Below are 16,572 nucleotides of genomic sequence, written 5' to 3'. Positions count from 1 at the left end.
TAATAATTGTAGTGTTTATAATGTAATTACATGGTTTCACAGAAATGTGGCAGTCAATATTAACAATGATTTGCTGCATTTGAGAAATGAATTATTTTCTTCAGATACTGCAATGTAATTTGTATATTTTGACTATCTACTTCAGTGACATATACAAGGAATGTTTATATAAAACACTCCTAAAAGAGAAATTAAAACTAAGTAATATGTACTCAATTTAAAAAAAAACATCTCATTAGGTTTTTTAAAAGAATTATGACATATATGATTAACTTTTCAGCTACAAAAGTACTGATTCTTCAGTATTAGAAATCATAGGACAATCCAAAGCATATTACACGTTTGGGTTTTTTTTCGTGTGCAATCAATGATAATAATAAAGGTTCCATTCAGTTACTAAAGGAACAAGCTGAATGCAAAATACTAAAATATTTTATTGAAGGTTTTAATAATTTCTTATCCAGAGAAGTACTGGTACAGACATAGTAAGTCAAGCATTTTACTGCTCCCTGAAAAACTGAACATTCAAACCTTCTACAACCAACTATTTCAAATCAAAATAATGCACAATGCACTACTGTGTGAGATTTTCAAAAACCACCAAACAACAAAACAAATCCCAAAAAACCTCTTACACTCAAGATGGCATTTTAACATGAAGATGTTGCATGTGTTTGCTGATGTTGAAGTACACTTGACAAAGCTCTTATGGCTGATGGTATATCCACTGCAACTCTTCCTGGTTAAAACTTCATCAGTGTTCTTCTCTCTGAACATTTAAATCACTCTTGCTCTCTCTGGAGTGGTTTGCGCTCTGGAGGTAGCATTGGCTGTAACTTCTGCCAGCGTTGTGGTGGCCAGAGGATATGAGTAGCTCGAGCATGTAGAAGTCCAAGAGAAACCTGTAATCAAAATATAAACCAGAGAGATTATTAAATACTGCAAATAAAATGTGGAAAGTACAAAGCACATGAGAGAATAAAAAGCAGAAAACTTTGCATGAATGAGAAGTGCCTCATGCATATAATGAGAGGAAAAGAAAAAACATTTCAGTAGCATTATTATTATTATTATTATTATTATTATTATTATTATTATTATTATTAAATTCCATGCAACTCAAAACAGTTTGCTGAAGTGCATTGTCTGTAACAAACATGAACTAGGAATCTTTTCTCAGGTTCAAGGAAAACAACCGGACAAAAGAGGTGAGGCGTTCTATAATCCACCTAAATCTTTTGGTTAGTAGTTATTTTGGATACAGCAGAACAAGGTTCAAGTATCTATTCTGAATAACTTAAACTGAACCTGTGTCTTGGATTTGAACTATGTACACTAACCACACCAAGACAGCGGCTTATCTAAACATGTTGTACTTTCCATTTAAAACTGTCCTTCAAAATTCCATTTTGTCTCCAACCAAAAATGGAAATTTCTGTGACTTGTAAGTATTACCTGAGGATGAACATTATTTCTGACAGAATTATTTGAAACATATCTAAAGATCAAATATTTTTGAAGTTCTAGAACTACTTACACTTCATTCACATGTTTTGTAAACATGTTTTACCATCTTACTACTTTAACTACTAAAACTATTATTGTTTTATTTCAATAATTTTACTTCACTAATGTTTTACTTGAATAAATCAAATAAAAGTCAATACTGATATTGCTTACAAATGAATCACAGGTGGCATAGTTTAGAAAACTGAATTGCTTAGAAAACCTTAAGAATGTTACAAACAAGGCACTTTCAAATATGGTATGAAATGGCTAGACTAAGAGTAACTAGGAATAGAACAGTCACATTTTCAGATTGAGTTAATAAGACAGGGCTTCAACGTCTATACTTAACATTGAAATTAAGTAATTTGGTATGGAGTTCATCTCGCTTAATTTGAAAAGTCTGCAGGATAGACTTCTTCATCTTAAATTATGTTTAGGCTTCTTCTGGAGACAACAGCGAGTAATAAGCTTCCCACCAACCATAAAGTGTCCAGTGCCAATAGAAAAGTTACAAACAGGACAAAAACATGATTAAAAATACTGGAATGTCTCTATTTGTGAAAAGGTGAAATAATTCAGACTCGTAAGGAGACAACAGGGTCAGAAGTCTGTAGAATTATGAATGGCATGGGTAAAGAATGCATAGGCTTTATTTGCCTATTATGTCATCATTGCTCATAAGAATGGGGAAATATCAGATGACATTATGACATTATCTGAAAGAATTTTTAAAACCAACAAAAAGGAAATACTTCTTCAGAGTCTACACAATTACATCATACTCGCATACATTATAAGGATACTGAAGAGACCAGGAAAGAATAACAAACTTGTTCAGAAAATAGTAACAGAAGTAAAGTCCATCACACATAATTGAACATAAACAAAGTAACAGTGTAGTCTCTGTACTCCACATTAGGTAACACCAAGGGAAAAATTATATACTTAGTTTGTTCTTATGCTCCAATGGTCTGGTATTGGCTGTTGTCAGAGCCAGGTGTTAAATGGATTTCTGGTTTGAACCCATACATTGCTGCTTAAGTTTTCATGAAAACTCATTTTTTCATTTCCATTCCATTTCTCATCACACACAAAAAAAAAGTGATTTCAGTAAGCAGGTAATTCAGCATTTTATGCAAATGGACATCAAATAGGCCCCTAGGAATATCTTCAGCTAATTGTCTTGATTTAATTTCATAGGATTAATGTATATTCACCAGTCTCTCTCTACTATATAATCAAATCAGTGAAGCTGAAGTGGTCTATATCTAATTCCACATTCTGTAGCTTGATGAAGCAGGTGCTGAATTACTTGAATATAATTTGGTTACTTAATAACCCATGATATCTAAAAGAATCTGAAGTAGATCACCAAAATTGCATTCTAGCATCATATGTCATTTACTTTATCCCTTGCAGGGATCACTTGTTTCCCAGATCCATTGCATTTTTTCCCTACATTTAAACAAAATACAGGCTGCTAAATGACAACTGTTTTGTGATAGGGCTTAGCTACATTTTTTTAAGTCTTGACATGTTTCTGTGTAGTTAGTTGGATATTTATGGAATTCACGATATCCTTTAGTTTAATTATCCCATAAAGTTGTCTGCAAATGTAATATTACCGTGTGGATTTGTTCCCCAAGCATACAGCATTATGGCACACACTTCACAGGCTAGTGCCAAATTATAAAACCACAGCAAACCCCACCACTGCATATAAAATGTGACAGCATTAGTATGGAGAGAAATGTTAAAATGCTCTTCTCAAACACAAATAACATCTTATTTTCAAAGCTTTGTATTTTCTCAGTGCATTGCTTGTTATTGATGTCAGTAGGAGGTCTACACTCAGACTGAGAATATAATAAATGAATCAAAACTTGTTTGAACCTGAGGCTGGGAATAATTTTGCCCAGAGGATTACTTCTACTGACCATCATCTGACTTGAAACTAATAAAGAAATATCCTTCCCGTAAACTGATTTACAGGACAAAATGACTAGCATTAAAAAGGAAAAACAGGTATTTTTGGGTGATGGTAGTCTTTACTAAATAACAAATGATACTGATGCTATAGGGCTTCCTTTATAATAACTTAAAGGCTCACTTTAAAAACACCTTGACATTTGACTTTTACAAACAACCTTAATAACTTTTGTCCATTGCCTATTATCATTCTGTAGTTACCACAGCAGCCATGAATTTCACTGAAGAACAGAATTGTTTGCAGAGAATAGCCTGCCCTTGTTAATGGGCTTACCCTCATCAAGGTTAGATATGGACAAAGGGTGAACTAAGAGAGCACACTTGCTGTTGCAGCAGTGAAATACTGAAATATTTAAAAAGAGATTAATCAGTTCCCTTTCCAGACATTGTTTACTGTCTTAAGAAAATAAGTTTACCACCTTGAAACACTGTCAACTGTAAGAAAAATCAGGCACAAATTCTTTAAGGAACATATTTCATTTACAGACTTGAGTAAGAAATGCCAGCAATCTAAATAGTTGAATTTTAATTCTGCATGAAGATCTGTGCTTGCTGTGGCAACAACAAGCACTATGTTGAAATGAATCCATATTATTCTCCCTAACCTGAGCTTTTTAGGCACTAATTCTATTTTTTTTTAAATTTGAATATTTAATTGAATAACTGAGAAGCCATTCTGTTAACACAGCAAAAAAATATCTGCAAAATAAGTTTTGAATGAATAATACTCTTTTGACACTGTTACTGTGATAAACGCATATTTCCGCAGAGTCTTGTAGTTGTTAGTATGTTAGTTGTATGGAGACTGATAAGTTTTGGCACTGCATTAGGGAAAGATAAGTCTAAACTTGATAGTGCTATCTGCAGTGGTATTTACAACTATCTTGCTCATTCTGGCCTAATAGGTTGGGATAAATGCACCTTTATTAGTATAGAGACTTACATTACTATCACTTCTCCCAGTTCTAAAATATGTCATTTCAAGATATTCATTGATTTACAGACTGTACTTTCCACCTCTTCCTGTCTGTTTGACATCTGACACCTTCACGTTCTCTTAGAATGATGCCTTTTCTCATCCTAAATCACAATGGGAAAAGCAGCATGCAGCCTGTGCAAGAATCCTGTATAGATGTAGCATGCAGTGGAGCACAGCAAAATGTCTATGGAAATCCAGGTCTTCAGTTTGGATTTCAAGAAAAGGAAAAGACCGGATAAGGATTTGACCATAACATCTAACATGTGACCTAAAGTACTCTCAACTTTCTCAGGGTATGTAAAGTCTACCCAACCTGCTAAATTCAGGTACTGCTGCTCCTAGTTGTGAGTTCACTTTATGTTAGGAGCATTCCCCATAGATTTCTCTTTGCTTCTTTTTTCCTTGAACTTTTGGTGATTTTGCTTTAGCTTAAAGCAGCAAAGATTTCAAATTCTGCATCAATGTTAAAACAAGAGTACAGCACCACTGAATATAATCTGAGAAACAGCAATGCAGAACCAAAAACCCCCAGGACATTACACCTATTTCTGAAGTTAGACTTCCTAACTAGTCAGTTTGCCAATTAGAAGTAATAATAAGACAAAGACACAAAGCCCAATCCAAGCTGTTGTATTCTGCAAACCAGTATTGCTATTGCTAGTAACAAACTACACCTTGTACCAGCTCTGCCAGGCTTCAAGGTTAATTTCTCCGGCTTTGTCTGAACTTCCCTTGCCTGCCTGGAGTTTTATTTAGCTTGTTTAGCTGCAACAATTTTTCTAATGATGAGGTGACCATTGCCTAATTTGTTACAGTTTTGCATGTATCACTTATAATTGTTTATATTTGTATAATCTTTGGGTATAATCAAAGTTTTTACATATACAGTAAAAAGTAATTATTCTGTGTAGAATGAAATATTTATGACTAACATAATGTGGTTTACAGGACTATAAGCATGGGATAATAAAGACAGGCTTCTAAAAGAACTAGCAATGGTCATTAAAAAAACTGACTGGGGAGCTGGACAAAAGGGTTTTAAGGCTAGCAAAGAGAAAAAAAAGTGGAGAAGAACAAGGAATATACTAACATATGTAAAATAAAATATATAATAAATACAGATAAAAAGTGATGTTGCCAATCAATAAAGAACAAGAAAAAAAAAAAAAAACCCCACACAACAAAAACCAACCAAACAAAACTCCCCCACAAAAACATTAGAAAATGTGCTAAATCAACCCCAAGTGGAAATGAGGTTGAGGAAGAAGAAACCATCATCATAGTCCTCCTACTGAAGAATTCAGGATGACAACTCACTAAACCACACTTTGCCCTTCTTTTTGAGGAGGATGGATGCTGCCAGCCTTACGACTCAAAGGGGCAGCATAAACACTGGGAAAAAGGTAGATACTTGAAAATGTTTGTGTGATATTTTAAAACTGAGTTTTAATGAAACTCATTGTCATTAATTTGATAATTTGGAGTACAAATGGTAATATCATTGTAACTGGACTAACCACGCTGGGATTCTAAGTGAAATAGTGTAGTTAAAATTTTAATGAGGCTGTGAGTTGGTGGCTTCACGTATCAGTTAAGTCTGCTTTTTTCTTCACAACAAAGTTTTGACTGCAACGTTATGTTACTGCTGGTTTTCTAATTGAGACTATATAAACTCATTATGTGGTGCAAAACAGGGAAGTGTTATCCTTCTTTTCTTCACTTGGTATTTGGGTTTGTACTTTTCCTAACAAAAACAGTGATTTTAATGAAATTTAATGAAATGAATAAACACATTTTGGTTTCACTGTTTCTTCTGCTTCCAAAAAACCCGCAACTAGTCAAAATTAGAAAAAAAAATAGACTGTTTTATTATTTCCTTACAATGTATTTTGATTTGAGGGAATGTGGCTGAAATTTAACTTAGTTATTTCAATAAAAACATGAAATATACATGAAACATTTACATATTTGTGTCAGAAGTCGCTGTAATAAACATATTATAAAGTATAAAATAACATAAGAAATCTGGGAATATCTAGATCAGTCATATAAGAGACTAAATAATAAAGATAAAAGAAAGATAATAATAAATCACAACAGTAATCCTTCACATTGCATCAACACAACAACCCTCTCTGAAGGCATATTTTGTATAATTGAATACAAACATACTTTTTCTGAAGAACAAATACTAAAAAATACTGTCTGAAAAATAATCTTGTTTCATCAAGTTAAAGTCTAGAAAAAATTCAATATTAATTTGCATTTTGTTTCCTGGACTCATTAATTTAATAAGTGTTTAAATTGTACAAATCCTCTAAAATACCACTGAAGAGAACAATAATAGGTATCCAACAAATTAGAAACAGAACTAAATTCGAAGTACCACAGATTATAACCTGTGTACTTGAGAAAATTCACCAACAGCCAGATAATCACTACTTTAAAGGCATATATCAGCCTCTGGTTTTGAAAAGTCACTTTTACTTTAGTCTCTTAAACTGAGTTACATTCTAGCAATATTGTACAGGCCTTTCAAATGCCATGGCCAATGATAAGCACACAAATACAAAAAAATTAAATTCTCTTAAACCAAAAAGAGATACAATACAAAAAATCACAGTGTTACAAATTATGCTTTCTATTCTCTGAAGTAATATATTCTCATTACATCTTTTTTTGTTGTTGTTCATATGCAGGTTAGTAAAAAAGCTTTATATACAGCCTTTCATATGTTCAGCACTATGGAACATCAGTTGTATTCAAAATTTTCTTCTCAAACTTTCTGTTTCACGACACAAAGTCATTGGGGGGGGGGGGGGCGGGGAGTGCAGGGGGAGGAATTCTGTAGCAGTCGAATTCTATTCAGATTACATCTATTCAGATTACATTTTGCTGGCTGGATACTTGTGCCCCACAGAGTTTCTGAAATGTGGCAATTCAAATTAGGTGAAAAATCCTCTAACATGGAGAAATCCTCGATGATTTATGGATGGCACCATTTGAGCAGACATATAGCTTTAATGAATTTTTCCAGATGTAGTAGTTCATAGCCCTGCTACCTATATCGTATCACCAATTAGCTGTTGTTTGACTATATTGAAATTCTGAAAGATCGGGAATGCCAAATTTGCATGGAGGTTGAAAACTGTGTAATGGGACCAGGCTAATAAGAAAGGAAAGAAGAAAGTTCTAGAATACTTCACCCCCCAAAATCTCAAAGAAAACCTCAGAATAGAAACACTTAGGCAACTATGCAGTGTTCCATCTATAATAATAATAAAAATATATAGCATGGGATAGCTATCTGTGCCAAATTAGATTGCTTGTCTTTAGGAAGCAATTGTTGTTTTGATATTAGATTGTAGGTGTAAAATGGTCTCACAGAGAATTCTCCCCATAAATTAGTCTCTTCAAAAAATCCATACTTTAATAGAAAGCAAACATGATTGCTATTACATTTCATTTTCTGTACATGGTTGAACTTTGAAACAACTATTGTCAAGTGCAGTAGCAGGAAAAGGATCAATAAAAATAAAATCCTGTGGATTAAAGTAAAATCCCAGTGAAACCACTTCCTCTAGTAGAAGTATCTGGGATAATCAACAATGGCAGAAGAAACAAATATCCTTGACCTCCTTCTTTCATGAATGTAAAAATAACACAAAAATGACAACCAATACATTATTTTGTAAATAAAACCACACCAAAATGATGTTCTTTAACTTATATCAGCTCATTGATATAACAAGATGCTAAGTAGCTCATGAATACAAGAACAGTGATAGATGCCTTTCAACTACATAGCAAAATGCTAGCATCTTCATCATTCTTTGCTTGTGTAACTGAACAAATCAGACCTAACGGAGCCATACAGATCTAGTGACAAAGAAAAGAATGCAGCCCATTAATTTTGTTAGTAAGTGTTCCATTACGGTTCCATTAGTTTGATAGCTGATGTAGCTCCAGCTACAGATAAAACATCCCATATGTGTTTTCTTTCACAGAGCTATTGTATAATCAGTAAAAGTCCTTATTAAAGTCACTAAATTCAGAAGTGATAGAAAATACATTATAAAAAATGAAAATATATAAACAACAGTTATTTTATTGAAAGAACATTTTAAACAGTGAAAATAGACGTTCAAAAGGGATGCACATATAGTACACATATATGCACAGACATAATCACGAAATAAAATGTAAAAGAGAGAAATTTCAAATGCAATGGATGATTACCAGAATGAATAAGATTTGCATGTTAGCACAAAGTAGCTGTCTTAAATTAGTATAACAGTTATGACTGTGACTGCTCCAATCCAACATGGTTTTGCAATTTAAGCTGTTCATATCAGAAGAGGTGAGCACAGTCACTGCATTGTAATAAAAGCTCAGGTTATTGATTGAACTGAAAATAATTAATGTACTTAATAATTATCAAAATAATTGGGTTGCATTCTCATATGTTCTATGTCTGCACACCTATGTTAAACCCAAAGTTACAAAAGAGGTAAAGGAAGGAAATGGTCACTGAAAATAGAATATATTTAACAGGAGATTTCTTTTACTGTTAGATGTGCAGAGACTCGTTAAAGTTGAACTGTAATTTACATTCATAAAAGTAATGCAGATTTAAAGGAAATCAGTATAAAATAGTGTATTTTTTATTCAATACATGAAGGAATCAACTGTCAATGCCATTGTTGAAATTAAACACAGTAACAGGCTTGGTAAAAGTCTGATCTGAACTCTGTCTCAGTGCATTTTCTTGGAATTGTCAAGGATATATTATTGAAAGGGACACTATAGCTAAGTAACTTCTTCAGTCCTTCCCAGTTTCTTCTTTCATTTTTTCCCAAAGACATATTTTTAAAATAGAGGTTAACATATAACACAACACTACTACTCTTTTATTTTCAGTAAATATAGTATTCTTAGAAATTATTCTTTATTGCTTAAGTTTAACAGAACCATTGTGCTAAATAGGTGTAAAAAATATTTACAAGCCAATCTATTATTTATTTTTGATTTCTAGTCATGAAAATGGTGAAAGAATTTGCATAGTGTGTGTGATGTGCTTTGCATGCTGCATATGCATAAATATCATTTAATAGTTAAAAGCTTTTTAATATTTCACTAAGTGATGCACAAAATTCCTAGACTAAATAGGATTGTCACTAAGTCATGTAACCCAACAAAAGAACAAAATGATTTAATAGCTTTCATGAAAAAGCCCCACATTAAAAAGCAGTAATATATTTACAATTCAATATTTTACGAATTGATAAATCAAGCAGCAGGGAACAATTATGAAAACACATTTATTATTTTCATCTAGAAAGTATTAGCTATATCCCAAATCTATGCATATTAATTATTTAGGAATGTATAAAAGCCTTCGGTGTGAATTCCTGTTCAGAAACGTGTTGTGTCAGTGCCAGCAGAGTCAGAAGAATGTCAGGCTTGTCGACATTTTTCAGATCACTACACTGATACTGATTATGTGTCTCGTCTTTCTTGACTGAATACTTAGGACACTATGCAGTAACACTGTACATTATAAATTGTTGATTTCCAGTTTTGTTCTGTTGCGCGTCATTTATTTAGAGTTTCATTCTAAAGCTTTGGCACACGCAGCAGTACAGTGCGATGACTACAAGGGAAGTCACAGAGCGGCTCCCAGACCTCACACACTACCCAGGGACCGCACTTGTCCTCCCGCTACACCACTCCACAGACCCACCTCCTCCCCGTGGGCTGGTGCTCGAGCAGACGGAACCATGCCCTCTGCTCCATCAGCCCTCCTCTGCGGTGCTCTGCGCTTCCAGGAGCGCCAGGCAGAGGCACCTCAGCACTGCTCTTGCCACAGAGTTTTCCTGTGACACTGTGTGATTCAGGAGCGAGGCCTGGCATGCTCCTGCTCTGCTTCCACTGCACGCTCACAGAATACGCTAAAGTGGGCCCCAGCGATGAGTGGCTAGCATGGCAAATCTAAGCAAACAAGCTAACGTGACAGATCAAATTCCACCAAATTTCTGGAAGTATGATTGTGCAAGGGATCGTACATATACAGGCTGGGAGAGGTGATGTTTCAGACTCATTCAGGATTAATGAAAGGAAAGGAAGCAGTCCTACTGTCAGAAGGGAGCAGTAGGCTTCAATTTCTAGATACACTCAAATTGTCCTTCAAGACAAGTGACACAAAAAACCCCCACATATTAGTTACCTGTTGCATCTAATTTATATTCTTCATACTCTTATCTAGATCTCAGAAAAGTACCTGATCTCACAGGTCATAAATAAGAGCTATTTATAAAGTTGGAGAAATATCCACACTGAGGGATGTCATGGACGACAACCCAGCCCACTGCTGCCTCATCTGCTCTGTTAGGAGCAGCTGCAGCCTGAGTGGCTCCATCAGTGATCAGTTATGGGACAGCACTGGGCGCAGCAGACCCCAGGCATATGGGAAAGTTCATTACCTTAAATATTACTTGGCAGATACCTGGCAGTCAGTCAAGATGACGTTACAGTAATTACCAAATGCTGAGGTAATAAAAAAATTAAAAAAAAAAAAAAAAAGACAAAATAAAGAAGGCCAGCAGTAGCCAGAAAAGTTAATTCAATGGAATAGATGAAAAAATACGTCTTAAGTAAAACAAAATGGTACCAAAAAAAAAAAAAAAAAGATATTACAACTCTTACTGGGCAAAGCAAGACTTTTCTAAAGCTAGAACTGTTCATAAAATTTCAGTGACAATAACTTGTATGTTCAGGAAATAGATCTGGCAGCCTGCTCACAGCTTCTCTGGTTTTTATTGCACATTTCAACAGTTTTAATCTGATGCAAATGAGGTTGTTGCAATACTGTTAATAGAATAATTTTGATTTTCTCATACCTGAAAAAGACAACTGTTCAATAGACTATTCCACTTAACTAAATATTTCAAAAAATCCTACTGTGAGGCTTGCCTATATTTTCTTCTAAATGGCATGCAGAAACACTTTGACTTACAGAAAACATGCTGTTGGCAATATGAGCTATGAAAAGCAATGGGGAGTAAATATTCAATGAGCAGCTAGGATATCAAAATGTCATTAAATAGCTGCATGATATGTTATTAAAATTATAAAAGACTTTTTAATAGATGTCTTTGTATGAGGACAGCTAGAGCTCATCCAAAATGCTAAATTTCATCAAGCTGATTTTGTATATATAATCTCCCCAAGTTGATTTACTGGAAAAAAAATAATCTAAATACTTCAAATATATACAAAGATTTTTTTCCTCCTTATACCTATAATAATAGCTATGAATTTAAGAATGCTTCCTCTCTTGTCTTTATCTGATTTATTCTGTATTTTTGTTAAAACTGTGGAGAAGACATTGCATGTACTAAATCAAGCTTTTACTTCATGTTGGAAAAACTATCACCAAAACATTCTTTTTTTCCTCGTCAATCTTACTGTTATTTAGCATTCTGTGGTTTTACGATACTGTGACATCTGTCAAAGTACAAGGTCTCTTGGTATAACTCAAACCATATAGCTATCCTTTCACTTCATAACAAAAATTATGATTAAATAATTGACACTATATACTTATGAATATAATTTCCCCATCCTACATAAGTAATCCTCTCCATATTCATGTTTTTTTTCTTTAGTTCACTCCTGATTAGCTTAAGATAATGGCATAACAGGTTTTGCTGAGGAAAAAAGCTTCACAAAAATAAACCAGAAGTATAATAAGATTCATATCCTTAATCAAATACTGTTACAGTTCTGTGGAATCCTGACTCTACAAGGATCGCACATCTCACATGTGAGATGATTGTTTAATTCTCCACAGAAAACTCCCTCAGTGAGGACACATGAGTGCTTTTGGAGAAGGCAATTTTCTAGAGAAGTGACATCATTGATCAAGTCACCAGACCTGGCCCATACACCTGGCAGCCCAGGTAGACTGATCCAGAGGAGGGGCAGGGGACAAGCAGTCAGAGTCATGCAGCTACATGTCATTATGGGGACATCAGAAAAACTAGGAAGGGCAGAAGGAGCCTCCATGTAAGCTTCCTGAACATTACATTAAAGGTCTGGCTAATTGACCTAAACAGAGGTACCTTCTGCCATTTGAGATGTCCCAGAATACCTCTGCTGGCCACTGTGCCTCATTCAGAAGGGCACAGGCTTCTTCAAAGTCTTGTGCTACATCTTCCAAAGGCACATAAATGTCTCAGATTTACTAGGACACAGGAAAAACAGTTTTGCAGACAGCTAGAGTTCCCCCATTGCTCTCTTTGAGACCTTTGATGTTCTTGGCGTATAAACCCCCGTAATGAGACAGCATACTATAAACCAAATAACTGAATCATAGACTGCATTCTTTCAAAAGTTACCTTCCTCATTAGCCAAATACAGTAAACAGATGTGGTGGGTTAACCCTGACTGGATGCCACGTGCCCACCAGAGCTGCTCCATCCCTCTGCTCCTTACCCGGGCAGGGGAGAGGAAGCATAACCACGGGTTGAGATAAGGACAGGGAGATCACTCACCAATTACCGTCCCAGGCAAACAGACTCAACTTGGGGAAAATTAATTTCATTTATTGCCAATCAAATCAGATTAGGGTAAAGAGGAAATAAAAACAAATATTGAAATATCTGCACCCCACCCCTCCCTTCTCCCTGGGCGTAGCTTTATTACTGATTTCTCCCCCTCTTCCCCCCCAGCAGCAGGGACGGGGCCTGGGGGCTGCACCCAGTCCCTCACACCTGTCCCTGCCGCCCCTTCCCCCTCAGGGGGAGGCTCCTCACACTCTGCCCAGCTCCAGCCCGGGGTCCCCCCCACGGGGCGCAGCCCTTCAGGCACAGACGGCTCCAGCCTGGGTCCCCCGCGGGGTCACCAGCCCGGCCAGCAAACCTGCCCCAGCCCGGGCTCCTCTCCCCACGGGGACACAGGCCCTGCCAGGACCCTGCCCCAGCACGGGCTGCCCACGGGGTCACAGCCCCCTTCGGGCACCCCCTGCTGCGGCGTGGGGTCCCCAGGGGCTGCAGGTGGGGATCTGCCCCACCGTTACCCTCCATGGGCTGAGGGGCACAGCCTGCCTCACCAGGGGCTTCCCCAGGGGCTGCCGGGGAACCTCTGCTCCGGGCCTGGAGCCCCCCCTGCCCCTCCGTCTGCACCGGCCTGGGGGGCTGCAGGGACGCTCCGCTCACACAGCCTCACGCCTCTCTCTGGCTGCAGTTGTGCAGCAGGTTTTTTTTCCATATGTTATCACAGAGGTGCAACCACCATCACTGATGGGCTCGGCCTTGGCCAGCGGTGGGTCCATCTTGAAGCCAAGCTGGCATGGGCTCTATCAGACTTGAGGGAAGCTTCTGGTAGCTTCTCACAGTAGCCACCCCTGTAGCCCCACTCCCCTACCAAAACCTTACCACGCAAACCCAATACAGCAGTTTTAATACACTACTTTACCATTAAGAGCTGTATTTATCTCAAAGTAATATGTTTACCTCAAAGAAATATTAAGACTTGCTCTTAAGCTATACAGCATGAGCAAGAAAGTAGAAGACTAATGAATTCAGTTGCCTGCATATTTAATAAAATATTTTCTTAGTCATAATCAAGACATAGTTCAGCAAAGTATGTGCTGAACTTTAAATACTAAAGTAAAACACTTGAGCACATTATTAAAGTAAAATAAAATAAAATAAATGCAATTTCTAGTGAGATGATGATCCATATTTATTAACTCTTTAAATTACTCAATTTTTCAGATTAAATGAGGCTACTAGCTATTTCAGCAAGATATACCTACACAGGATTGCCAGGTCATCAGTACTGGAAAAGGATTAACACATTTAAGATCAAAGATCTAAATGTTAAAACTTAACACCACTAAAATTAATTCATTATATGGAGCTATTTCACTTCCTGTAAGAAAATCGACATAATTAAAATTCCTTTTGAATGCTTACCTTCATAACACAATCTCATTCAAAATACGCTGCAAATCCAAAATTTAATTTGTACCTCAGTGTTTTGTGGGGAAGTAATCACATTTCTGGTCAGCAGCAGCCTGTGTATCTATTACCTTTGGTACAGTGCCTGGAGATCCACATACTGTCTCTGAAATTAGCTGAGGAGACAGCAGCAGTGAAATATGCAGACAGCACAATCTGACACATTTTCATCAGTCTGCTCTGGAAAAAATATAATTCTGTATGTTTACTGAATTTGTTTTTCTGCTTCAGGATCTTTATGCTCAAAGCAGATGAAAATATTTTAGTGAGACTATTATGAATAGTTCATCTTCTAATTTGCTTTAGAGTGCTAAAGTTCTGTTAGCTATAGGTAAAGGTGATGGAAAGGTGGCTGTTGCAATTGCTTTAAAATGGAGGTCTGGCAACATCCCAGAAGCATTTTTGTTCTACTACCACACAGCTTAAGCAACCAATTCTGAGCTTGGTAAGAACGCTAGATTATTATTTCCAAAATATTTTGTGTATTTTTTTGTTCAGTGAGTCCTAATGCTTTTTATTCTTGAACAGCAAAACTCACCCCCAAACCTGCAAAGAAAGACTTCCATGATTTATTCCAAATTTCCTGCAGTGACCTAAGTTTTCATTCTGTCTGGAGTCACACACAGCCAGAGGTGAATATGAAGCTGCGTTGTATTCAGAAGTCTTACCATCTTGTGGTACGCACCATCAAACCACTTGAAGAGTGAATCAGCCTCAAACTGGGGGCTGCCACACTGTATGTTTGTAGACATGAGGATGAGATTTTAACCATGAGTTAAAGACATATCATGAGTCAAAATCATGATACTCTAAACACAGCAAATAAGAAGATAGAAGATAGTATCTAATGATAAGGGAAAGTGTGGTTCTTATGAAAAGTGAATGAATGCAGGGCCAGATTCTCAAGGAAGATATAGATAGCACCAAAACTTTGGATGGGAATTTAGAGTTGCTTGAACAACCTGCATCCTGAAAATAGAAGAAAGACTTCCTCTCCAAACTTCAGTAATTACATAAATTCAGGGAGCATTAGCTGCAACTGGAAAACCTTCCCAATTAGTACTAATGCATTAAGTAAGAGGGCAAGAGCTTCAAACGTACACTGAGGAAGAACAATCTTTAACATCCATTGCAACAGCAGAGTCCAATGCAGCACCTCCTGTGTTCTACATCAAGGCAGCTATCTCTGCAATCTCAAAATGTTTGACATTCCGAGCCCAATGAGTGGTAGTAAATGGAGTTACATCCAGCTGGCAGCCCATCACAAGTGGTGTTCCCCAGGGCTCAGTATTGGGGCCAGTCCTGTTTAATATCTTTACTAATGATCTGGATGAGGGGATTGAGGGCATCCTCAGTAAGTTTGCAGATGACACCAAGTTGGGGGGGGGGGAGTGTTGATCTGTTTGAGGATAGGAAGGCTCTAGAGAGGGATCTGGACAGGCTGGATCAATAGGACGAGGCCAACTGTATGAGGTTCAACAAGAAGTGCTGGGTCCTGCACTTGGGTCACAACAACTCCATGCAACACTACAGGCTCGGGGAAGACTGACGGCTGCCTGGTGAAAAAAAGCTGGCTGACAGCTGGCTGAACATGAGCCATCAGGGTGCCCAGGTGGCCAAGAAGGCTAATAGCATACTGCCCTGTACCCAAAATAGTGTGGCCAGCAGGACAAGGGAAGTGATCATCCCCCTGTACTCGGCACTGGTGAGGCTGCACCTTGAATATTGTGTTTGGTTTTGGGCTTCTCACTTCAAGAGGGACGTAGAGTGCTGGAGCATGTCCAGAGAAGGGCAATGAAGCTGGTGAAGGGTCTGGAACACAAGTCTTATGAGGAGCGGCTGAGGGAACTGGGGTTGCTTAGCCTGGAGAGAAGACGACTCATGGGGGACCTTATTACACTCTACAACTACCTGAAAGGAGGTTGCAGGCAGGTGGAGGTATATACCCAGAAACTGAGACATTCTTTTAAAAGTCAACATTTTCCCAAACCTATGACAATTAAAAAAAAAGTTGTTTCCTCTTACCGTTCTTTAGTACATTATACATACTCATTTACGTAAGTACAAAAC

The 16,572-nt window shown here is 37.0% G+C and overlaps 1 protein-coding gene across 1 annotated transcript in view; it reads right to left on the bottom strand.

The window, feature by feature from the left end:
• Positions 1-414: 414 nt before the first annotated feature.
• Positions 415-16,572, bottom strand: part of IMMP2L (inner mitochondrial membrane peptidase subunit 2) — a 483,477-nt gene continuing 467,319 nt past the window's right edge. Inside the window, exon 6 of the mRNA XM_080394191.1 lies at positions 415-902. Coding sequence (XP_080250317.1) covers positions 783-902 — 120 coding nt within the window. The 3' untranslated portion in view covers positions 415-782. The remainder of the gene's footprint in view (positions 903-16,572) is intronic.

Source organism: Falco punctatus (assembly GCF_963210335.1).
Source record: "Falco punctatus genome assembly, chromosome: 6".
NCBI lineage: Eukaryota > Metazoa > Chordata > Aves > Falconiformes > Falconidae > Falco > Falco punctatus.
Note: the sequence above shows the minus strand (reverse complement) of the source record. Positions and strands in the feature narration are given on the sequence as shown.